Source organism: Lutzomyia longipalpis, chromosome 2 (assembly GCF_024334085.1).
Source record: "Lutzomyia longipalpis isolate SR_M1_2022 chromosome 2, ASM2433408v1".
Classification (NCBI taxonomy): Eukaryota; Metazoa; Arthropoda; class Insecta; order Diptera; family Psychodidae; genus Lutzomyia; species Lutzomyia longipalpis.
This window is the reverse complement of record NC_074708.1, coordinates 1,450,520-1,476,700: the sequence shown is the minus strand read 5'-3', so window position 1 is coordinate 1,476,700 and position 26,181 is coordinate 1,450,520. Positions and strand designations below refer to the sequence as shown.

Sequence of the window (26,181 nt, the reverse complement as noted above, 5' to 3'; positions counted from 1 at the left end):
ACAATTAATTCGAGATAAACAAATTTAATGAAGAGGAAAATTTATGTTGAATCTCATTTAAAATTCACTCTTAAACATTTTCCACGGGCTTGGATGAGAAGTATAGTATAAGGCTCTTCCCATGGCTGATGGGAAAGGACGATGAAATATTACCGCACACAGAAGTATCTTTAGGCAAAAGTATCTTTTTATCAAAAGGGTTGTTGGAAGAAATGGATAAATTAGCAAGTTATGCCAAAAGCTCTTTTTTTCGCATTTCCCCTTTTGTCAATTTCTTCTTGTTTTTTTCTCAACAATTTAGCATTCTTTCGCGTGGAAGGGGATGACCTAATTAGGAAATTATATATAGTATATTTGCGAACTTTGTGTCTTCTTATTCAAATAATTATTTGCCCCAATTGAATATAATTGAATTTTAGCTGTGTTTCTTTCAGACACAGCTTTTTGCATTGCAATTCTTGGGTAAAAAAAAGAGTTCCACCTGATGCAAAACTTTCACGTATTGCATAATATACCCTTCTTCCCCTTCTTCCTGATTTTAAGGTCCCGTTTAGAATGGCATAAGGGGGATTTTGATGGCTTTCAGTCTCGTCGACAACTGTTGCGTAATTTTATGTGGAAAAGCCAACAAAAGTTTGTTTCAAATGGCACTGAAACATAATTTGCACGTGGCAGGAATAAAATGTATGAGTGAGTTGGGATGGAGAGGTGGGATGGAGTCCACATGCCAACCCCTATCCTGTTTATTAGGTAGCGTTTTGTACTTATTAATAAATACAGTAACAGCAAATTAATTCAATTTTCCCGACACATACGCGCTGTGCACGAAGATGCCTTGGCACCAGCCACGTGCAACTGAGGCACGAGAATGCATACCAAATGCACTTTATTCACTCAAACTCAATTCAATATTTCAACCTCGGGCTTGGGTGGAATGGGCGGTATGGGGGTGTGATGCAACTGGGAATGATTTGATAAACACTGCGAAACCCCATTTCTTCCCCAGAGGCAACATACATACATTTATGTATATATGGGAAATATTTTGGAGGTTTTCCCATCAATTCCAGGGATTCGCCTTTTGTTTCAAATTATATATTGTGTTTGTTCTGCAAACACTTCATCGTTTGAATCACGTTCTTGTTGATTTTGTAAAGTTCACTGCAGTATCTATATATGTATGTACATATATCTATGTATGTATGTATGTGAAATTTCCCATGTTTAAACTTTATTCTAAATATCATATGAGATATTGCGCAAGAGTAAATTTTATAACTATATAACATAGTTTTATTTCAAATAAAAATATATGAAAAAACATTTTTTGCTAAAAAATAAAATTATTTTTCTGATAGAATATAGAAGAATTTAAATAGGGAATGGCGATCTTATTCAAACCTCTAAATCAAAGTAATTGTTCCATTTGTTGATTTGCTCTAACAAGGGAACATTACATTTTGTCCTCAAAGGATGTGTTTCCTACAATAAATAATTATTTTATGATTCAGAATTCTGCTTACAAAAGAAAAAGAAAATATCAAAAGAATTTTCCTACGAAGAAAGGTATTTATTGGAAAACATTATATAGATGCTCTATCAAAATCAAAACGTTAGAATTTCCATGGCAGTAATAATTACTAAAGGATCATAACATTTCCAAGAATGCCTTAATAGATTTTCTGTGTATGTGACAAATTTACGATTTAGTTGAGAGATGAATTTCCACTCGTTCCTGTCACAGGAATGTTACGAGGAATTTTCTTCTCACCTTTCTACTAATTTTCACGCAACATTCCTTTGCACAAAGTGTGTAGGTGGAAAAAAGCCTGATAAATTTCTGTATATTTTACGATTTTCACACATCTTTCGCACAAGCTCATATATGTATGTATGTGATGCGGTGCAACCCCTTCTTATAACCCACCATCATCGTATACGACCCTATAACCACTTTCATTGCGCTCTTCCTAATATATCGCGCCATCCACACACCACCAACAATAAACCTCGACTGGAATTGTCACAAACGGCCTAATGACGTCACGGCAGCCACCCCCTTTTTAGATAACAGTTGAATTCCTCCACACAGCCCATTCACAGAGAAAGATGGTAGCATGGAGAACATATAAAAGAACTCCGATGTGGCGGGTAAATCCGTTGGAAGAAAGTGTGGCAATCTTTTTGCGAGTGGGCGAGAATATAAACCAAATTCAGATAGACTGACGTGAAGAAACCTCAACATCGTTTTTTTTTGCTCTTCGTCTACCTCCTCCTGGCCTATATGTATATCGCTTTAAGAACTCATATACGGATGCTATGTAGAGAAAGATGCTTGAGAAGGGTTCAAATGCAATTAAGTAAATTGAAAAGAAGAGAAGCCAATTCAAATTACATCTGGTGGTGCTCCCACAAATGAGGACTACATATATAGACCCCCTATTAAGCAAATGAAAACATTTACCTAATATCCCTCATGCCTTGAAGCTGCCTCTTCACCCCCCATATGACCTTTTCCAGAACATAAAAAATTATATAGTAAAAAAACATTTCTCTTTTAAGGACATTTTGAAGTCTTGAAGAAATCTTTAATTTTTATACCTAAATTAAATTCGCACTAAAATTCATTCTTCAGTAAAATTTCATGAAAATTCCAACAGGTGAACTTTGTAAATTTTGTAACATAAATTCCTGAAATGCAATATTCGTGATTTTTAAATGGAAGTTTGCCAAATTGAAAATTTTACTTGATACTTCCAACACTTTACGTACAACCACATGAAATATTTTATTAGTTCTCCATACGACCATTTGAATTTTGTTTCTCTGCAAAATTGCATTAGATATTTGTTTCCGTGAAATTTGTGTGAGAAGAAAGAATGCTTATTGCATAAAATTTTACATTTAAATTGCATTCATTGGATTTTGCATTTCTTCCCGGAAAGACAACCTTCGCAATACTCTTAATCCATTTGCTATATATATGTATATTGAAAATGAGAGAAAGGTGTGAGGAAAAGTGTTGGAGGGGATGCTAAAGAATACGAATTATTCACGAGGGAAAAATCTCCATTGAACGCTCTCATTGAAGACATTTACCACCCTCTCTGTATAATGGGGAGCGACCTCATAGTCCCGCTTTTTTAGATTTATCTTTGCATTCTCACAGCAAATTTTCAAGGAAAAAAGCCACATTTCTCAGTCAGCACTTTTAATTGTTATATGATGGTCCGTGAGGCAAAGAGATGGAGAAGAAAAAAGAAAAGAGAAGCTTAATGCAACTTAATCAAAAAATCATTAGAGCATCATTGACAAACGAAGGACTAGAATTTTCAGTCTTACCCCGAAACGTCCTACTGGCCTTAATGGCAGATTTTTAATTTATATTCTTTCACACTCCTTGTAGGAGGATTAACAAGATAAAAGGATGAAGATAAATCCGGGGGGAATTTCAATTAAATCCAAAATGTGAAATTTGGTTTTGAATTCATTTTATTGGAAATTGGGGTGAATAGGCACCTCGATTGCCTCACTCTGTGATCTTCAATATTATGCTCACCTTCAAAAATACATAAAATAGGAAAATATCACTGACACAATATGATGATTTATAGAAAGCTTTTCCACTGTGATACATATTTTATTGGTCATGCATGAGAAAATCTCTGGATTAGACCATCATATTCGCTATGTCCCATGAATATTGATTGAAACGCTACTGAACTAATATAGTTATAGTTTTGATAACAAGTAAATTTATCTCCAAATAAATTTTACCATTTTATCCTGTCTATAGAAGATAAATATTCTGCTCTAAATATCCTTTTTTTCACACAAAATAAATCGTTAATTAATTTCATTCTGTATTCCCAATTTTAAATAGAAATATCGGATAAAATTAATTTGTTATTAAATTATCTTCGATTAGTTTAATTAGTATTGAAAAATACTATCTCTCTCCAATTTTATGATTTGTAGTTTATCAATAGAGCTCAAATGAAATGAATGAAATAATATGCTTAAAATTAAATAATTTTAGAGTAGATACCAGGTAGATTATTGCAGATAAAATGAACTTTGTTAAACTTAATTACCCTTCATTTACCACGAGGTGTTGGAATAATATTTCAATGTGCAGTGATGCAATGAAAGGCTCTTTTGTACATTTATCCTGAATATAATTTAAAAACTATTTGCTTTGTATTTTGTTTCCATGCCATTATTATACAGCCTAGAGGGATGCAGTAAAATTAAATGGACAACGATGTGAAATAGACACGACATTGGCAAAATGTCGCATTGATTTTACAAAATAAATAACCAGTGTGAGATAGGATAAAAAAAATGTAGTTGCAACGAAGCACAAAATTGAAAAGTGCTGAAGAGGCATCAATCAATTGTTTTCTCCCAGGACAAAAGGAAAATTCCAATGCTATATGTAGCTAACTAGAGCTATAAAGCACCAACCAATTTCTTTAAGATTATACGAAAGTGATGAAGGAAATTGGATGGTGGAACAAAGACGTTTGGTGAGAAGCACGAACGTTGAGGGAAGAAATGAATGGATCAAGTTTCGGAAGACTTGCACTGCATTTTGCTGATATCGACATTTTGATAGGAAAAGAATTCCTCTTAAATCAAAAGGAAGATTTTCCGGGCTTAGAAATTAATTTCTCTATACCAGTGAAGCGTGAAATGACTTGCAAAAATTCTGCAATGAAGTTTCCTTTATAAAGAACTTGGAGCATTTTATTTTAGACCTTTTTGGCCCTAAAGTCTCAATTTCCTTCCAATATTCTTCATTAAATACGCTTAAGAACTCAAAATTAATTTAATTAATTAAATTCGAATTTATTCTTTTAACTTAATTTAAATTTTTCAATATGAGCTTCCTGCAATCTTATTTCTTGTGCTTCTTTAATCCCAAAAGGATGTGTGTGCGCTGTAGCATCGTGCATTAATAATTAGATTAAGAAATAAGTAGAACAAAACTTCATCTTATTCACTATATAGAAAAGACAAGATAAATTGCATTTTTTTTCTCTTCCCAACATACTTTTTACTGAGAAGGAGAGAGAAAATTAGGAAAATTGGCAAAAGTCCTTAAACTGAACATGCCGTAGTTAATTTTAGGGGCGCAAAATGGGGAAAAGAACGAGTAAAGTTGAGGAAATAACTGTCAGAAGAATGATGATTAATTTTCCAGTGAATTGCAGAGATTTTACTTCTCCTTCATTTTCACACCATGAGACCAATTATTCCCTCATCGATACCAAAAAGCACCCTGTTTGGTTATATATACATGTGGCTAGAGTGTGAAAGAAAAATATGACAAATGACCATCACTGTGTCAAATTAAATTTATATACCTCTGTAGACTATGTAATTGTGACCAAACCATTGGCTTTTCATGGACTTTTCTTCCATTCTTCGGTATAAATTGAACAAGTCACAAAAAAGAGAATCTTCATTAACCTTGCTTAGCAGCAAAAGGGAGGATATCTTTAGCATTTCCTCACGTTTTCAGTAAACATTGGAATGATATTTTTGGGAGTTGATTTTCCATAAAAGCTCATTTGCCGTATTATAATTTGATTAACGCTGACATGGGGGAGACAACAATTGAGATTCAACGAGGCACGAAGAGATATTGAAGCACCCCAAATAGAGCAATAACGGATACGGGAGTCAATATTTTGGGGGAGAAAACATGCGGGAATGGTTCCCAACCCTATCGTATGATGAAATTGGGGATTAAAAAAGCTCCTCATCAAACCCTCTCATTTTATTATTTTGAAGGAGATGAGATGAAGCCCACAAAATAATTTTTAAGAAACACTGAGTGGAACACCTTTAAATGAGAATTTCCCTCGTATAATCCACTCTTTAATTAAAATTCTTGTTTCAATTTTTTTCATTCTTAAATTCTTTCAAAGAAATAAATTTTGTTGGAAGGGCAGATATTGTACACAGAGAGAAAAATTTTCCTAATTCCGATATGCAAAAAAAATTAAAGATCTTATAACAATTTGAATCTCAATTGGATTTTCATATTTTTTTTCCTATGCTAAAAACTGCGTGTTTAAGTGTGAAACAGGCTCAATAAGACTTATTTTTCTCTGTGCAATATTTTTTCATAACTTTACATAGACTGCCTATACATAAAAAAAATTCTTCGTGAATAAATGGATGAATAAACTGTGCGTAATAGTAAAATCGTATAAATATTATTATTATTGCTATATACACAACTCTTCACAGTGAATATATAAATGACCAATTTTTCATCACTCTGTGAGTAATTTTAAGTATCGCATGCGGGCAGAACTTTGTGAATATGTTGGATGGGGAAAGAAAATTTGTGAGTGTGAGAAAAAAAATGTATTAAAGTAAAATAACGAGGCGAATGTTCTCGGTGGAAAACAAAATTATCTCTGTGCTCAATAACTAAAAAGGTACATTTCAGCCGTCATTCAAATATTAAGTTTGCACGAGATCTGTGAAATGAGGCCAAGTCTCTTCACATCTCTTGCATGGAGGATGGATAACCGAAATGTTTCAAACGTACAACCCCGAGAGAATTGTGTGGGGATGGCTTCTGTGGGGATGGGAGGGCGTATATAGAAGTGGATGATTTGAGAAATATTGTTATGATTCATCGGGAATAGAGAGGTAGTGTTGAGTTGGATTAAATTTCTATCTCTTGTCGTATCATCAAAGAATTTACTCGCCTTGCTCGTCACATAGATTTCCCATTTGAGAGGTAATATTTCCAATGTGCGGAGTCAGATAACGCACCGAGAGAGAGAGGCATCATTTTCGCACATTGCGATTGTGAATGCTGATATTGGAATTATACATATCACACAGTTCTTTGGTTTATAGATAAAAGGTGGCAATAATACCTGGCGGGCAGAGGAATAATAAAGCTGTTAAATCACATTTTATGATTCGCACTCATCCCACCCACACACCTTTTTTTTTGATACTATTCCACCGCGTGTTCATTTGGACAGAAATCATTAATATAACGATAAGATTGGCGATTGGATATTGAATAAAAGATAGCATTAATGCTTCGTGCTAAAACCCCACAGAAGTGCTGAAATAGAAAAATTTTCTGACGATAAATTTCATTTTTCATTTAATTAAACACAGTTTTTCTCTTTTTTTTATATTATTTTTGTGAAATAAACTTTTAATTTCAATTTAATTATGTTTCAAAAAATGCTCAATGATTGTGCAGAAAACATCCCAACATTATTAATTTTCAGCATAAACTGTAAATAGTTTGGGGAGAAAATAAATTATGCTAATTATGCAAAAGTTAATTAGTAAGTCGTATTTTTTTTATTAAATGATGCTTAACGCTAATTAGATCCCTCACACAATAATTATTCCACTTCCAAATTGCAAAATTCCAGTTTGTGGCATTAAATTTTAAGCATTAAACATAAAATTATATTATAACGTAAAGTTTATTGAATTGTCTTGACTCCCATTGTTGTCGTATTTTGTGTGTCATCTTCCCCCTTATACACCATCTAAAAATTACTTCATTAAGTTACACCGGAAGTGAGGCATGTAATGCCATAATTACATTAAAAACATAAGTAGGTAAATTCCCTTCATGGTAAATTGGAAAATATAAATATTTGACTGATAAAATAGAGCAGAAAATCAAAATTTTCAAGCAAAAGAAATCTATAAATATTCCATGTATTAAAAAATATTATTGGTAAGAGAACTTTAAATTAAACAAGGTATACTTCCAAGTTTTTTTTTCTCTATGTAAAGTATTACATTATAAGGTCTCCCAGAGGCATTTTAAATATTAATCCCTTTTCATATTCACAAACTCACCAAAGGCAAAATAAATCTTTTCAACTTAGGTAATATAATTGGAAAACTTTTACCCTAAAATTCTTTCAAGTCTGTTTTAAAAGAAAATTATGAGATACCCCATACACGGAAGTCATTTAAGAATTCATTCATCTTTTAAAATATTAAAAACTCCCAACATATACAGATGTGTGCCAGAAATAATGTTCAGGTCCATGTAAATATATTATGCCAGGATAAATTAAATATTAAAGTTTGAAATTTATTTCTATTTCTTAAAAAGTTTTCTTCATTGAAAGCTTCTTTTAATCCTTTTTGCAAATTTATCCAACTTTTCAGAATCAAATCAAGGTTTAATTATTTCTGGCACATGCCTGTATCACAATATAGTACTACGAACTATGCTATATGCTTCGACAATAAATCGCTTCATTACCCCTAGTCTAATGGGGTCAAGTTTGAGTCATTTCCCTCAATTTCTCCATTTGGCATTATGTAAATTCCAATCTTGATCAATACTCCCACATTATCAATTGATAGAAGTGAAATAGTTTATCAATTTTGTGACAGAAATACCTTGACAATTTTCACCTTTATCAAAATTTCAATTAAATTCCCAAATACATCAAAGGAATAATCCCCAAGGGAGAAAGATGCACGTAAACTATAACTAATCAATGTCAGTAGAATAAACTAATAATTAAAATTGAGTTTTAGAAATAAACCCAATTTAGTATTTCTATGTCATGAAAATTTTTATTTCTTCTTTTAATATCCTTAACTTTAACTTATATATACACATCCTTATGTCAATGGAAGCTTAACTTAATGAAATCCTGACTCATTTATGAGAAATTTCGCGTGAAATAGTTCATAAATTTTCTAAAATAACTACTCTCATGAATTTTATGGCAAATATACATATATGATGGATGTATGCAGGCTTCAATTTGTGTCATATGCATCACTTTGTCAAGATGTTTTCGATCCCATTACGAGCACGCATGCAGAAAGATCGCTAAACATGGTTTAATGTGAATAAATTTAAATAATATTGCCAAATTTCTCTGCGAAGCGCTTTATACATAAAAATGAGTCGGTGGTGAGAGGCGAAATGGCGAATCAGTTAAATATGTTTTGATCAATATGTTTTCAATATGTTTTTTTCAATCAAATAAATAAGCAGAGAATATTTTTTAATCAATAATTTATAGGTATGAATTCTTTTAAAATGCAAGAAAAGTTGCAATATATGATAATTTATGTTTGTAATATAAATAATTAAAAATTTCATGAAAAGAAAAATCATTTATGGAATAATTCAAAATCATTGAATCTGCTAATTACATATTAGTAAATATAGAATGAATTAAATAAATAAACATTAATTTCATCCCAATGATATTTGCATATAATTATGGCATAGCTGTATCAACTTTGTTCACAAAGCTCCTGGAAACATAATTTAAAACTTTCTCCATAAATTACTAAAATTAGAGCACCGTCGCTTTTTCATGTTTGACTCTCTCAAGTGTGACAAATATTAACCAAACATACATATATCCTTCTGGGGATAAGAATTTAAATAAATAGAACAGAAGATAATTTTGTAGAGAAGTTTTCTTTTTAATTAATGTTTTATTTAATACGAACAAAAGAGACAGAGAAAATTTCTCTAACAGTTAACGAAGGGAAAAAAATTTAAAAAAAATAAATGAAAGAAAAACTATTGGAAACTCATCACAAAGACTTCTTTTGTTACCATTTCGCTGCTATGAAGAAAAATTGAGAATTTTCCACCATTCTATGGGGAAAAATTCAACAAAAGAATAAACTTTCAATTGCACTTTTCACGAGATTTTAGGTATTATCAAAAGGTCTGTGCTTGAGAGGAATGTGGCGCTCCATACGTGGTTTTAAAGTGTTCTCCACACACGGATTGTGTGGGAGCGAAGCTTCCACCGGAGCCGAAAAGCTTCTACCCAGAAGCCGAGAAAAGCTCTCAGAAGTTGCCTTTCTGAAATATTAACGAAGATAAGTTACATACATATGTGAGGCTTAAATGTGAATCCATCACATTTTTTCTTTTAATTGTTGTTGTTGAGGGGCAGTTAAAATCCAAAAGCAATATCCCCCATGAGGGTTGTTTTTGGGGATTATTTGACCTTTTATCAAAAAAAAAAATTATGTAAATTTTCCACTTGTCAACTCAACCTCTTTGCTATTTTTTCCCTCTCAAATTAATATTTCATTCATTATTGATTAATTTATTACATTCTCTTTGCATACAGAATGCAATGGCGCATCAGAGATAAATTATAATGTTCTCCTTTTAGACATTTACTTCACAACACTTTCTTATTTCCCTATACCATTTGATTTATTTGAACTTCTATGGAAAGCCATAAAAAGACAAAATTAAATTGCTTTTCAGTTTAAATGAAGAAATAAAAGATGAATATTTAAAAATAACATGCAATAATTTCCAGAAGAATTCAATTAATTAATGGAAATTGTATAGAATTCAATTTCCTTCCTGAGAAGTGCATTAAAACACGGAAAGAACGTTAAAATATACCGTCAATTGGGGTAAACTAGAAGAATTTTGCTTGCACAGAACAGACAAACTTATATTTGTTACATATACATAATTTACCCAAGTATGTATATTCTAAATTTAAAATTCTTTTCAATTTTTTTTCACTCCTTCCTGTGTGTGAGATGTTTGTCAAAGTCAACAATATACTTGAAGAAGAATATTCTGCATTCTATGCGATAAACATTTTCCTTTTGGCATTCCATGGTGCGCACACAGAAAAGAGATGAGATGAAAAAGTGAAATATATAGAGCTTTCCCATCAAAGAGATAAGAGACAGGGAGCTAGGAAAAAAAAAGAACAGGGGGAGTTTGAAGGGATACATCACACGAGAAAATTATCCCCATGTACCCACCATGAAATTTCAATGCATGAAAGGACCATGTTGTATTATGAATTTTCTGTAGTGTATTAAATGTGCGTAAAGAATAATCTGTCCCGAGGGGGGTGGAAGCGAAAAATGTGCCGAGATGAAAAGGCGGATAGGGTGAAATCTCAGCAGACAAAAAGTGGGGGTGTTTGGGGCGATGGAATTGAAGCCAAAGGGATGGTGGAAGTCACAACTTTTCATGTGTTGAGGGAAAAGTTGAAGGATATTGCTCTTGACTTTTTTTTCCACCACCCGCACTGCCTTCTCCCCAACACCCCATCGTTGATGGTAATGATGATGATGACAATGGGGGTTTGGGATGGACAAGGGGTGTGGGTGTGGTTTAGGAGGGATGGGGGGAATGCCAACGAACCGGCAATTTGTGATTTTGCCTCGGCGCAGAAAATCATTGCCCATGATGATGAAAAATCTATGAAAAGTTAGCAAATTGGGGACATTAGGCCACGTGGAGGGTAAAAACAGCTCACCACACAGATTGGGTTGTTAAGTGAAGTGTGGGGGGGGGCTTTTTATGTAGGGTGTGTGTGTGTGTGTGGGATACCGAGGTCTACCCCTAAACATTGGATAATGACTCTTTAGTGAATTTGCTAATAATGACACCGACGAAGGAGTTTCGGTCATTACGTTGGGGGGAAAGTTTGTGTGCCACTGTCTCTCCATTTTAGTATTTAAGGAACACTTAACATTTTGCTTAATTGCTGCATTTAGAGACATGATTTTCTTTTTCTTTGCAGATCGCATGTGGGGGTGACGCCGAGATGGGTGAGGGGCTCGAACCGCTGCATACAGATACATATTGTCTGTTCTGGTCGCAGCCCCAGATTCCGTCTCGTGAAGATCTCTTCGAGCAATCGAAGATTGTAGACGATTCATCTAATAAATCACTGTGGCATAAGGCAATACAGTGTGTAGTAAAAGTCAGAGAAACAAAGGATATCTATAAATGGAGTTATGTAAGTTTATATTAATTAATTCTTTTTTTATTGAAATATTTTCTAAAAATTAATTAAATAAAATTAATTAATTAATTAATTTTCATCTTTTCTTCACAGTGAGATTTTCATGCAAACACAGCAAAATAATGGAGTTTGGCTAGAGTAGTTGTCCATCTCCCAAACTGGTGGCAATGGAGCCGCCCAGCTCTGGCGTCGTACCGCCAGACAAAGACAAGGAGAAGCAGCAGAATCTTCAGTCACCGCAGCCGGCTGCCCTCAGCTTTCCCACAATCCAGATAACATCTGTCGGTGGTGGCTCTTCCGTGGCATCCTCTTCGGCTGCTACCACCTGCACTGTTGCCTCCTCCTCCGCACAGGGTGCAGGTGGCGGCGGTGGGGGTGGCACAACAGTTTCATTGGCGGCAAGTCAGCAAACCCAAAACCTTGAGAAACTCTCCAGGCCTATGGCATTCGATAAGGTAAATCGCATATAAACTATCAATATAAAGCTTAATTGTATTTTATTAATGGGCTCTCAGTATTCAACAACGTGAGGGCTTTTTTAACGATAGTAAAAGTCTTCCATACACCTTCACAAAAATAATAGAAATTTCTCAAGTAAATTAATGCCAATAAAAGCCTTCGGAATCTCTCTACAAACACTGTATTGTGAAAATTTTGAATGAAATATTGAGTTACATTCATAACATAGAGCAAATTAAACCGCAAAACCTCATCAATTTCCTCTATTATCTTGTTCCATGGCTACTAGTTAGTGAAATACAATTTTACCGCATGAGTAGAAAATCACTCGAATATTGGTGTACACCTTTCACCTGGATCAATTTAATTAACTGCTCCATGGAAATGCGAATAGGGTCCACCCCCATCTACCCACCCAACAATATCTGCAGCACTCACACACAATTCAACAACCACTTTAGGCATGGAACGATGCGGTACAAGTTCAGGATAAAATTAGTTCTATGTTAGCATTGTTGGAAATTTGCTTGTCCTCCACCATCATATACATTGAAGCAGATGCTATAAGGTCACATTTTAATGCTCTCAATACACCCCCTCGTGCCATCATTGAGCCCACTGTTGGCAGCAATATTAAATGTATATGATGCGAATTATTATATAGGAAATTTATGTCGTCATTTTGTGATTTCCATTTTGTCTTTTCTTTCTAAAATTTGTTATCAAAATGTCCGTAATAACTTCATTTGAATCTCCTTCATGTACACAATCACCACCACCGCCCGGTAGGAAAGGGGGACTTTATATTCCGTTTAATTAAATATTAATTAAAATGTTTTGTAATGCGGAAAGGGAAATGATGAGAATAAAAAGTCCACATCTTGACCTTTATTTTCCCCCTATTAATCACACATCAATAAAATGACGAGCAAGTGGCGTCCATCGATTCGTACACATTGTGATGGGGGGCAGGGTGGGAAGTAAATGTACACTGTGGGGCTGGTGGTGGTGGCTTCTGATAGAAGGAAGTTGTTGTTTAGTAAAAAGGAAGGAAAACAATGAAGAGAGAGCATGATGTGGGGTTGATGAAAGCTTTTTAACTCTTTTGATTTTCATCACTCACAATATTCCTCCCCTTTGTGCACCCTATTCGTCATCCAACTACCCCGCCGCACACCGGAACTAAGAATAATAAGCTTGTTGACTTTCGTTCAGTTATATGTGAGGTACAATTTTAATTAAATTGTTCGTGTTTATTCAGGTCGACGGTGGAACATTCACAAAAAGGTCTTTCGAAATGCTCTCGACCTACGTGTACATAACAAATTAATCTATAATATATATCCCTCCCGCACCAAAATGAGAAATCCCAATTTCGTTAGCAATCTCAAAAAGCTTTCCCTCCTTGAGTCATGGCGCTCAAGTGGATGGGAAATTGGGGTGAAAGTGCATTTGTTATTTCCGTTTCAAATATTCATCTTGTTGAATGTTTAATGGCATTTATAATGAAATTCGAGTCAATTTCTTATACTAATTCCGTCGTATTCCCATGTTCTATGCACGCGCTGAAGGGCATTCTATGAAATGTGAAATGAAAGCTTCTTTTCAGAGCAATACAAACTTAAATATTTCTTTATGTTATTTAAGTATATAATTAATTTTATAAAATTATTTGCATTTGCAAAGGTTAGTTAGTTGTGCTACCTATTTAAAACAAACTCTGAGTGCTTTTTTTAAAGTCCTCACAAAGAGAAATGTTGAGAATATTTTTAGTGTGCATAAATTAGCGTAAAATTAAAATAGAATCAGGGACGTTATTCCAGGAAAATTACTCTCAAGAGAAAATATTTGTGTTTTTTACATTGAATTTCCCGTGGAAATGATTTTCCGGATTTCCCCATGATTCTGGAATACTCCCAGGATTTTTCCTGAGAATACTCTTTTTTTACGTCCTAATTTAATTTCAAGTGGTTCCGTTTCTGCAAATCCGAAAAGCAATGATCAATCCCTTTCCAAATCAACTTTATTTTTCAAAGCTCTAAAGCTTTCTGTTACTGCCCAAACTTTAATAAAACTATTTACTTTTCGCCAAAGAAAATAACAAAATTCTTTGAGAAAAATTCAATAAAAGATTCAAAAAAGGTTAAAAAGTTATGGATGGAGAGATGATCAACTTTCAAAAAAAAAAGTGCGGCTCTCACCAAAACATTCGAATGAATAAAACCTAAAAGCACCCCCATTGAAAGTAAAGGATTTTTCACACATCCACAAAAAAGAAAACGTTTTGCTGTTATTCCTCCCACCACTATGGGTAAAGTATAAAATGTGTCAATGATTTGAATTTGAAGGATTTTAGATGGAGGAGATAATTCAATAAATGCAAAGTAAGGATATTGAAAGGAAAGGGTGTATAGTGAAAAGTTTCCCCCCAAAACCATATCATTTTGTCAAAAGATGAAAGTTTTCTCGGGGGAAAGTTTTGCCTTTTCTTTATGACTATTGCTCTCTTTTCTGCTGACGATTCCCCCGCGCCAGACGGAGGGGGATGAAGGGTGTAAGAAAAAAAAAGTCTTAAAAGGGAATGAGCATGAAGCGAAAGGATATTTTGCAAGAAACGGATGTGACTGTAGAAAGTTTTATTGGCAATATATAATGGTTCAGTGGCCGGTCATGCGGGTGGAATGTGGGGAGCATTATGTAGGGGGGATGGTGGAATTTCCCCCAAAAAAAGGGATGAAAGTCATTCCATTGGGGTGTGAGATTTTTGGTTTGAATGTGCTTTTTATATATACGATATTGCAAAGTGTTGGCACGCAGGCGGCATGAGGATGTTAAATTCCACAAAGTTGTGCTAAATTTTCCATAGCAGAATGGGTATGGGGGTGGGTGCGTGTAATGAGTAACTGCGTGAGAAATATTCCTTTTCCCGATAATATCCCATGTTCAATTGGCAAGAAGGAATATAACTTTCTCTTAAGGAAAAAAAGGAGGTATGGGTGGTATATATATATAACTTACATTTCTGCTATAGGACACTGGAGGGTAAATCAATGAATTTGGCGTGAATTGAGTGGAATTTATGTCACTTACGATTTACATTGATTTCAGCACAGTGATTCCTCTGACCCCTTTCTCCCCTGCACACAGGCTCGTTGGCATTTTCGTTATTTATGTAGATATTTGTCACTTTGTGGCAAATTGCCACTCCCCATGGACAAAAATTTTCCGCACATGAAACATAAGCAATTTTTTCCATCCCCCATTTCTTCACTCTTGCACCATTTTCCACATCAAAATCTCCCTCTCATCGCCCTCCTCTTTTTTTTCTTCTTCTTCTTCTTCTTTTATTGCTTCTTGCCCTTTTCTGCTGTAATCGCATATGAGGAGGAGGAGGAGGAGGACGTGAGGAAAGAGTGAAAGTTCCTTTTGCCATTGAAACGGTCGTCGTCCATATAAATGAGCTTCACTCAATTCGCTTCATTGGTACAATTGAGGATGAGGAAAAAAATATTTTTTTACAAGACGGGGCTGTATTTTCTACTTATAAAATACATAAAAGGAGACTTCGAACGATACTCAAGAGAGAAAAGTCAAGGGAAAACAAAGAAAATCGTCCTTATGTGGTCATTAACTTTTAAATATTTTCATTACGTGTAAGGGAAGTTTATTCATAGAGTGGAGAAATAATTGAGATTCATTATTGAAAAAAAGAATATTCATAACAACTTGTGCTCTTTGAAGCAAGTTAATTTTTAAAAATCATACAAGTGGTTGAGATTTGATATGAATAGAAACGAATATAATTCAATTAAATTTAAATCAATACAGTGTGTCGCGGAAAATTCTTCTAAAAAAATAAGACAGCAAAATATATTCAGAGAAGCACAAAGAAAATAATCTTCTGATGGAATTCTAGGAAATTTTCATACTTTTCCACAAAGATGTTTATCTATATAACTTTTTTGCTCGCGAAAATATATATTTCCTTGCGTGGAATTTTTTATCAATGTAATTTTCTCTATATATAAATATTTTCTTCCAATTTGTTTGGCATATATACATTTCAAAATAGTCACTCCGATGAAATCAATAAGAGGCTTTTCACGTGTATACATATATAACACTGTCGTGGAAAATTTCCACGCAAAAATTTATTTGTTAATAAATGTTAGGTGTGTGTGTGTTCATAAAAGAGAGAAAAGAAAATCACAAACTGCATGATGCATGTTAGGGAGGGGGTGGGTATTATATATACATAAAATGATCTTCTATATAGCTTTCTTCCTCATGCAATCACGGCGATATTATTGGTGATAAAAGATTCAATAAACTTGTTGGGAGCAAGAAAATAAGCTGTGCAGGAGCTATTTTGAGAAATTTATGCTCTCTACACGCGCTGGGTTTAGTAAATTAAATAAGTTTTGTGTGAAAAGTGTTTTATCACATGGTAGTAACAAATTTGATTTCCGGGAAAATTTTACCCGCACATTGCTGGTTTTTACTCTGTATACTCCTTAAATATTTCCGTGTTGCGCTGCTGGGGGTAGTATAGTTAGCTCTTCCCTCTGTGAGAGCGTCTATGTGGCCATAATGTCAATACATGACGAACCGCGTAGTTTTTTGAATAATGAAATACAAGACACAATTATTTATTGCCAGAACTTACTCACAACAGATAGAAATCAATAGAGGAGTTTATGCGATGTTATGGGCATTTGTACGATATATTCCTTTTCAATAAGGGCAAAAGGTAACAATATATGTAGGTAGATAGAGGGATGAAAAATCAATATGGGGAGAAAAGAGAAAACTTTTCCGTTTTGATAATCATTTTTCCTATATGTATGTATGCTACTATATCTAACGCGTCTATCATCATATGTCAAAAGCACAAGGCATGCACGTGGAGAATTGTTGTGTTGTATGTAATAACACAGAGACCCCTCATCAGATCCTCACCACAAATTTCCTCCCACCCACACCCCCTAGCATATACCGGAAAGTCCCGGAAGGAAGACAAAATAAGCACATGAAAGACAATAATAGGGAAGATAATAAAACAACCGTGACAATAAATGAAAAGTCATAAAAATGGGTAGATGGAAAAGGAAGCACATGACATGAGAAATAAAAAGGATTTCAGGAGTATTTTATCACGTACCTCCCTTATGGTGCTGCTCACTGCAAGACTTTTCCTCCAATGTAATTTGTTAGGGAGATTGTAAATAAAAAAAAAGCCAAAAAAAGGGTTTCTCACAGGTGGATTTAAATGGAGTGGAGAGAGAGAGAAAAATGTGAAAACAGACATAATCTGTGGTGGAAATGTACATTTTCACAGCCTAAAACATTCCTCTTAAAACGCAGAGGGATTTTAGAACTTTCTGTATGACTTTTGTATAGACTTTATTATGTAGCTAAAGAATTAGAATTTATGATTTAGAAAAGTTAGGATTTTTATTTATTTTATGTCTTCAATCCGAGAAAGAATCAAAGAATGATTTCTTTTCTAATTTGGAATAAATTGAGAATATCTTGGAAAATCTTAATGTTAAAAAAAATCAAATATAAAAAAAATATTTCCTTACCTTGCAGATGGAAGGTCTCGTTCGGGAAATGCAGGATACGGAGAATGGTGTTCCGGTGCGTAGCCAGAAACTCTTCCTAACATCCATACCATCTGCTTTTATGGGCTACGATCTGGTGGAGTGGCTAATGGAGCGTTTGGGCATTGAGGAATCCGAAGCACTCAACATTGCCAATCAGCTCTGCCTCCATGGGTACTTCTTCCCCGTAAATGACTGCAAGACGCTGGTGGTGAAGGATGACTCATCGCTGTATCGCTTCCAAACCCCCTACTACTGGCCATGGCAGCACAAGGCACCGGACAATGTGGAGTATGCCATCTACCTGGAGAAGAGATCAATGCGCAATAAGCAACGGCACGGCCTAGAGGATTACGAGAGTGAGGCATTGAGTAGCTTGCACAAGAATCTCAAGGGGAAATGGGACATTATAAAGATGCAGGCTGAGGAGCAAGTGAAGCTGGCCAAGGAGCGCAAGAAGGGTGATAAGATTGTGGGGGATTCCCAAGAGAGGGCCTACTGGCGTGTCCATCGACCACCACCGGGGCAATTCACACCCCTGGAACCATGTCCAGTACCATCGCGGGATCGTCAAGGAAGACCACGGCGTCGCAGTGCTGACGACTGGCAGCGCGAAGTGGACTTCCTGTCGGCCTCATTGGGGCGCACACGAATGAAAATGTCCCAAGCATGCGAGAGTCTCGTGCAGTATCATGAGATCTTTGCCGAATACGATCCCCTAATGCAGCCGGCACTACCCTCAAATCCCTGGGTGTCGGAGGATATAACATTTTGGCAGCTAAATAATGCCCTCGTTGAAATTCCCACGGAGAAACGCGTTAAGCGCTGGAGTATATCCATCGAAGAGCTCGTATCTGATCCCACTGGCCTCATTGAATTCACGGCGTACCTCAAGAAGGAGTACTCCCACGAAAATATCCGCTTCTGGCTGGCTGTCAATGATCTCCGACGATCTGCACATTCCCAAATTGCTCGCAAAGTCAGAGAAATCTATGAGTGAGTATTTAATCTTTGATTTTTAATTTTTAATTTTCTCTCAAGAAAAAGAATTTATGAGATTTTCCCTTGAGCTTGTTGGGGCAAATTGTAGGAATTTTCTTTTATTCACGTAATGCAATCACAGCACTGAAAATAGCGTTGAAATAATTAATTAGATGAGTTCTAGGAAAAAAAAATGTTCCAATCCTGAGGGAAATCTTTCAAGGCTGGACGTGGTGGTTATTATTTTGGAAATGAAATTCAAATTCATTCAACAGGGAATTCCTCGAGCCCGGTGCACCGTGTGAAATAAATATTGATAGCAAGACGATGGAGAAGGTGCAGGTGGGCCTGAAGAATCCCTCGAGATTCACCTTTGATGCAGCAGCTGAGCACATTTATGCACTCCTCCTCAAGAAAGACTGCTACCCACGCTTTGTCCGATCCGAACACTATAAATCTCTTCTCGCCAGCGGCATCCAGCCCTCGCACAAGAAACGCTTCTTCGGCTTTGGTGGTGTGGCCAAAAAGAAACCCTCCACAGCTGTAGCCCCGAATTCTGGTCTTCTGACACAGGTATATAATTTGCAAAAGAAAATTCACCCCCCTTTCTCAAATGCTCTAGATGTCGTCTGCGTCCTCATGGCATATATGTATGAATGGCAATTTCAGGGTTCGGGGTCAGGTGTGACGAATCCACAGGGTACCCTGGGTCGACGACGTGGCAGCGATAGGAGTCTATCGGGATCAGCTCATGAATTAGCCGTGTCCGGTGTGAAAGGTTAAATTTCAAATAATGATATAAATTTGTGATTAAATAACAGTGCTGGGGTGAATAAATAATTGCCCCGAGCCTAATATGTGTAAGGGATGGGTGTCATGATGATGAAATTGATTCAATGGGGTTTACTCACACCACCCCCTCACTCTCTTCCTATTTGTAGATGCTTCCGGAAAAGTGCCACATTCACATAGTCAGAGCAATTTGAGTGACATTCCCTACAGGTGAGTCAAATATATCTTACCTTCCACTTCTATTTATCCATGATTTTCCTAGCTCTGCTCAAACAGCCCCAAAAATGCGTGACCATAAAAAAAGAACAGCCCCAGAGGGAATTTCAACCCTTATCACCCATGGGGTTTGGATTTAAAATATTGCTGTTCCGGAGAAGATCAAAATCAATTTCATTTTCTGTTTCTTGACCTGTCAAGAAAGGGTCACGGAGGAATTTTTCTTCAACGCACTTTCCACGGCGCCACTCGACATAAAATGAAAAATGTTTTTCACCACTTTTCCTTCTCACTGAATTCCTCCCACACCATCCCTCTTGGATCATCCCCCTCATAGGGTTGATTTTTTTTTGTTCATGCAGAAATAGGAATTCTTGTTCTTTAGCATCTTCTGCTCAAATCTTCCAAGAGACAAGCATTTGATAGCCTGGCCAGCATGACCAGGTTTTATTTATGAGCAGGAAAAAGGTTTTTTCTTTTGCATTTTCTATTAAACATTTTATGCAATTTAAATTTTCATTCAATAAAAACAATTTAATTTGATCTTATTTTATATTTTTGTTTGAATTAAAAATAATAAAAAAAATTGGAAAAAAATAATTTGAATTAATTTCTAAATTTCTTTCAATTTTGAGAACAAGAATCTTCCTTTTCTGCTTCTTTTTTATTAACTTCAATAATATATAAATATTTATTTATCCTTCAAAATCAAAGTCAAAAATTTAGTAGGGATTTATTAATGAAAGAAAAATAAAAGAAAATGGTATGTGTAAGCAGTTATAGGTAAAGAAAAAGCCCTAAAAATACATTGTAAAAGAATCTCCTTGACAAAATCAAAATTATATAAAATTATTGTGATGACTGTGTGTATGGTGATTTACAGGGGTGATATGCCATCAGGTGGGTTGGTTATACCTGTTATAGCGGAGCAATCGGAAGTCCCAAACAAAGTTGCCCCCACACTCCCCCCAGGAGGATTCAATCAGAAAACGAAAATTCAGTAAGACGTCGAACATTTCCTTTCTTTCTTTCTTTTCTTCTTTTATTACAAACAACAACAAAAAAATTATATTATACTTTTCTCATGAAGACAAATCATTAAATTGATACATAAAAAAAGTATATATATTTTTTGCAAAAAGAAATGTAAAAAAAATCATAATAATTAGTAAATTTATGTTCAAATGTATTTTATTTATTTTTTTCAACACATTTTTCAGAAAAAAAATGGAAATAGTCATATTTTTAAGATATTTAATTTTTGTATACTTATTTATGACTTTTTTTTTGTTAAACTCTTTTTATTTTCATTTGCAAAAGCGCGAAGGATATTTTTGGTTTAATAAAAAAGAATTAATAAAAAAACGGTTGAATCATGTGTGGGAAAAAAGTAATATAAAATACATTCGAGCAAATTCTTTATGGATGTTTTTCCATTACAATGCAACACAAAAAAATCCCTCTGCTCATTGTATTGTCCTTTTTATATATTGGAAAATTAATAATAGAAGCTAAATACTTCTTGAATAACTTTCCATGGTGTTATGAATTGAGAAAAAAACTGTTTTGTATCACCCGAGAAAGATTGTGTAAAAAAAAATCTTTTCGATGTTGTTTTTTTTTCATATTTTTGTGCTATATTTCTCTTTAATGTTTCCACCACCCCCACTTTTTTTCCTATGTTCATAGCCAGGTTTATATTTTGACTAATAGGTCACGAAATTTTCTCTCAAAACATAGCGAAAAAAATGACATTCTACACATAAATGCGAACCCCGTCAGAACGTTTAAACATCCAAATGGGAAATAATGATATGTATTGTGCTATGTATGTATAAAAAGCAACCTACAGACGAAAAACTTTTCATGATATATTAATGAAAATAGGCACTAATTAAAAAAAAGAGCGAGAAAAGTTCACCTGACCTTTTTTTTATACATCATTCTTTATTAAACAAGATAACATTTTTTTTTGGAAGTTAAACATCGTGCTAAGAATAATAATGCGATTCCTCAAAAATTAAATATCGCACGAACTTTTCTTTTCTAATATATTTATCATTGTGTATTAATGTATGTCGCCTCATCTCTCTAAAAAAAATCGGATTCCAAGAATTTTGTCCTATATAATTAAATTCATTACTGATTAACATGTCTTTAATTTTTCATCACGCTCTAATTAATTGGAGTTTCTTTTTTTTTTGAGATATTACTTTATCAGCGAACCACTTCAATAATTCCGAGAAATTTTCCAACATTTAATAATTCATAAATCTCAAGAGAGACACATTAATGGAGGGAACAAGAAAGGATTTCATTTTATGTTGATTTTTGAATTTAATTGCTATTAGAGAAATATTTTGATTTAATTAATTTCAGGAAATATCTTTACTTTCATTGAGTTTTTATTTATTTATTAGTTGGTGTTCCACTTCGTGGCCAACACCAAGTATTGTAATCGTCGGATTTTACGACCACCTCAGATCGGGCTCAAACTTGGTATGAGCACGTTTCAGACAACCCACATTCCAAAAATGGTGGTGGAAAATTTTTGATCCGGCCGGCCGGCCGGCCGGCCGGCCGGCCGGTCGCCCAAACTTTGCCTTATAGCTCGAGAACGGTAACAGATAGAGACTTCAGGTTTGAAGTTTTCTATAGAAATGTAGGTGTAAAATTTCATATTTTTACATTTTTAAAATCCAAGATGGCCGCCGTCCGCCATTTTGAAACACCGTCAACCAGTTCCCTTATAGCTAGAGGTCTGAAATTTTAGTATGGTGTAGAGCTCAGTGAGACGTTTTCATCAATAATTCATACTTGAAAATCGGTCAAGCCGTTTAGCAAATATGGCGGCTCAAAGCAAAAAGTGTTTTTTCGATATAACTCGAGAACGGCTTGACCGATTTTGACCATCTTGGTATCAAATGAAAGGTATTGAGAAGCCCTGCAACTGTCTAGAACATTCCAAGTTTCAAAAATATCTGCAAGAGGCGCTAAAATCAAAAACAAAAAATGCATAACTTTAAGGGGCTATATCTCCGAATTGCCATCATCGATTTCCTTTAAATTTTGATATGTTGTAGCCTGACTCAATATCTTTCATCAGTCCGAAAATGAAGAAATTCTATGTCGCCGTTTAGAAGATATAGCCATTTGAAAAATTCTTACATTTGAAAAGTTCTAAGAGCCATATCTCTTGAACCGCTTGTCCGATTTTGCTCAATTTGGTATCAAATTAAAGGTTTTGCAATTATCTACAACTTTCTAGAACATCAGAAACCTCTAAAGCCATTCCTTGAGGACGAAAAATGCGAAAAACTCTTTTTGTGAAACAAAAATCCGCCATTTTGTGTTCTAGAGGTGACCTTGAAAATCATTGAGATATATGTCAAATTATAGCTTATTTCAAGATCTTTCCAAAACTAGTCACGAAATTTCTGTAGGTTTTATAGAACTAGAGATATGTCTATTTTTATGCATCAAATTGCTGAATTTCACAAAAAAATTCAACTTTGCCTAATAGTTACTGCTCAAAAATCAATTTTAACGCATAAATAAACTTTTCCACGTTGTGGGACACCAACTCTTATAACTGGACGCGTTATGATTGACTTAAATTTTTGAGAGGTAAATAAATCTACAAGGAAACTCCCTTAAATCCCAAAACTCGTGGTACATCCTTAAAAGAATATTTTGTATTTTTTTGACATCGTACGAGAGGTCAAAAAAGGACGACTAAAAAATTAGGACAGCACAAAATATGTCTTCTTCATAGAAAATTCTGTTGTTGAGCTTTCACTCTCTGTCTCTCTCGACTGTGTGTGTGATATTTTTTGTCTAGTTTGTGGAAAAGTTTATTTTCTGGAAATGTGTTTTTTTGATAAGATGATTTGTCACGATAAGATGGATATTAGGAGGCATCACCCACTCACTTGTGTGTTGCGTAAAAAAAGGCACTCACTGTGTATTCGTTTACTCTCTATCTCTTGTGTTTGTTTCTGTTGTACAAATAATTACATAAATATACGAGAAATTAAATGCATTTAGTGTGATTGTCTTATCCTCACTCATTGTTGAATATAAACAGCGAATTTTGGGAGATATGTAATCACAAAAATTCACTACCACCACCCCCTGTCTAAGAAAAAAAAAAGAAACCGCGACTTATCCAATTATCTCGATGTGAATTTTCTCATTATTGTGCTGTTCATTGCTCCCACAATTTTTGCTCTTATTTGTAATAATGCAAGTCACCAAAATAAAATAAATTTCTATTATATTATCCTCTCTCACCCACTTATATAACATTTAATTCAACATCCTTTCTCTGTTGATTATGTGTGTGATGCGTGTGTATATAATTGCGAATAAACATTAACTGTTGGACTATTATATATATTATCTTGGTCAGAATTCGCATAAAGTGATTTAATATATAGTGATGGAACGAGCAATGGATCTGTTTTATCTAACTTCCCCCTTAACATAAAAAAAAATCATTGTTGGAGATTGAAATGACTATTAAGTGAATTTATATCCTTAAATGTTTATCTTTTAGTGTTGTCCCCCCTTTTCATCTACAAATGAAGAAATAAAGGAGCCCCTTTGCAGGATCTAAGCTCATACAGCTTTGACTAACTTTTTCAGAGAGCCACCCACACTTGAGGCATCCATTGAAGCCCCTAGTTCGGCAGTTTGCCCATGGGATTCAGAACCATCTGTGGAGCCACCTGTGTCCGTGTCTGTCTGTCCATGGGATGAGGAAGGTGCGACGGTTCCATCAAGTAAATCAGGAACCAGGTAAGGCTCATTACCAACCACACACACAGTTGATTTATCAGAATTAAGTTTAACGGATTTTCGAGTAAAATTCAATTAATTGAGCAAAAAGTTTTATCTCAAACACACACACAATCAATCTAATAAATCTCACCTGAATAAACTTTCAGACCGAAAGTGCCATCGCAATTGGAAATCAGGAATACGTCCAGTGAAATTACAGAAGTTTCCGAGAGAATGAGACGCTCCTGTGGCCTCAGGCAAAATACACTTGATTCTGATTTTCACAGCACAAAGCGTCTCACGCCAGCTGTTACTGAACAGAGAAGAGCTTCAGTTACTATTGCACCTAGGTAATGTATAATGTACAAAGAGAAATCAAAGGCAAGTTGCTCAATGTTGAAGCTTTTGATTTTTTGTGCTTTTTCTCCATGAAAAGAAAATAAGACACAACATTTCCCTTTCCCGCTGAGAAATGTATTGTTTTCCATATTTTGAGTAATTCTGAGCATAGAATAAACATGAAGTTCTTAGGGGGAAATGGGGCAATTTGTTAGTTTTTTGGGAGAAACATTTTCCTGATTTTCCTGAAAATATTTGAGTTTTCTCATGACGACTATCTTATAGGAAATTTTCCGGGCTACAATTTTGTCTCAGACGACTTTTGTCTATCTCAATGGGAAAATGCATTTTCAGGCCATTTTCCAAACCCTTGCACATTTGCCTGTTTCAAAAATCATGGGGCAAAATGTTAGTTTGCGTTTTTTGGCCTTAAATTTCAATTTTATGAATTTATTTCATCTAGACACTATAAAAGCAATTGATAATAAGGTATTTGTGTAACAATTAGAAATTTTTTTTAATAAAAAAAATACAAAAAATAAAAAAAATGAAAAATTTATGAAATTGCACTTTTTATTTTTTAAATAATTTTATATTAGTAATAGAGAGTAATATAACATGCTAAATTATAAGTATTAAGTGTGCCGACTGGAAAAAAATAAAATAAATAAACAAAAAAATAGTTAACAGCCTTAAAAACGGTTTCTAACATTTTGCCCCAAGGGGTACTTTTTACTATCAGTGTTATACGGGAAAACCCGGAAAATTTTTTCGGAAAATTTAGACTAAATTCGTGTTCAGCAATAGTTACTCTATCAAAAAATGCATTTGGATCAAAAAAATTACACAGAAATACGCCAAAATACGATATTGAAATGAAAGGTCAAAGTAACTTTGAAATTCGAAAAATTTGTTTTTTAAATAAATCCCAAAATATTAGATCAATTATTATAAAACTTTATAGGCTTAGTTAGAGTTATAAAAGGTACCTTTTGACTAAATTAGAACAATAACGAAATAATATTTACTGAGATATTGGAGATGTGTGGTCTTGATTTTCTAACATTTTGCCCCATTTCCCCCTATTTTACATAAGAATTTAATTAATATTTAGGTGAGTAAGTAAAACGAGAGATATTCTCAAAACAATGTTGCATTTAAATTGAATTAAATTAGGATTGATAATTTGTTATAAGGCGCCATTTTGTCAGCGTCCCCTT

At 34.5% G+C, this 26,181-nt stretch overlaps 1 protein-coding gene across 4 annotated transcripts in view; it reads left to right on the top strand.

Annotated features, from left to right (window-relative positions):
- Nucleotides 1-26,181, top strand: part of LOC129788488 (uncharacterized) — a 47,978-nt gene that overhangs the window by 15,988 nt on the left and 5,809 nt on the right. For 2 of the 4 annotated variants that reach the window (XM_055824611.1, XM_055824612.1), the window contains exons 3-11: nucleotides 11,565-11,783; nucleotides 11,883-12,244; nucleotides 17,841-18,847; nucleotides 19,108-19,405; nucleotides 19,502-19,610; nucleotides 19,774-19,834; nucleotides 20,724-20,840; nucleotides 24,488-24,640; nucleotides 24,790-24,972. In XM_055824611.1, coding sequence (XP_055680586.1) covers nucleotides 11,957-12,244; nucleotides 17,841-18,847; nucleotides 19,108-19,405; nucleotides 19,502-19,610; nucleotides 19,774-19,834; nucleotides 20,724-20,840; nucleotides 24,488-24,640; nucleotides 24,790-24,972 — 2,216 coding nt within the window. In that variant the 5' untranslated portion in view covers nucleotides 11,565-11,783; nucleotides 11,883-11,956. The remainder of the gene's footprint in view (nucleotides 1-11,564; nucleotides 11,784-11,882; nucleotides 12,245-17,840; nucleotides 18,848-19,107; nucleotides 19,406-19,501; nucleotides 19,611-19,773; nucleotides 19,835-20,723; nucleotides 20,841-24,487; nucleotides 24,641-24,789; nucleotides 24,973-26,181) is intronic. The other 2 variants (XM_055824613.1, XM_055824614.1) reach the window with 1 other exon arrangement.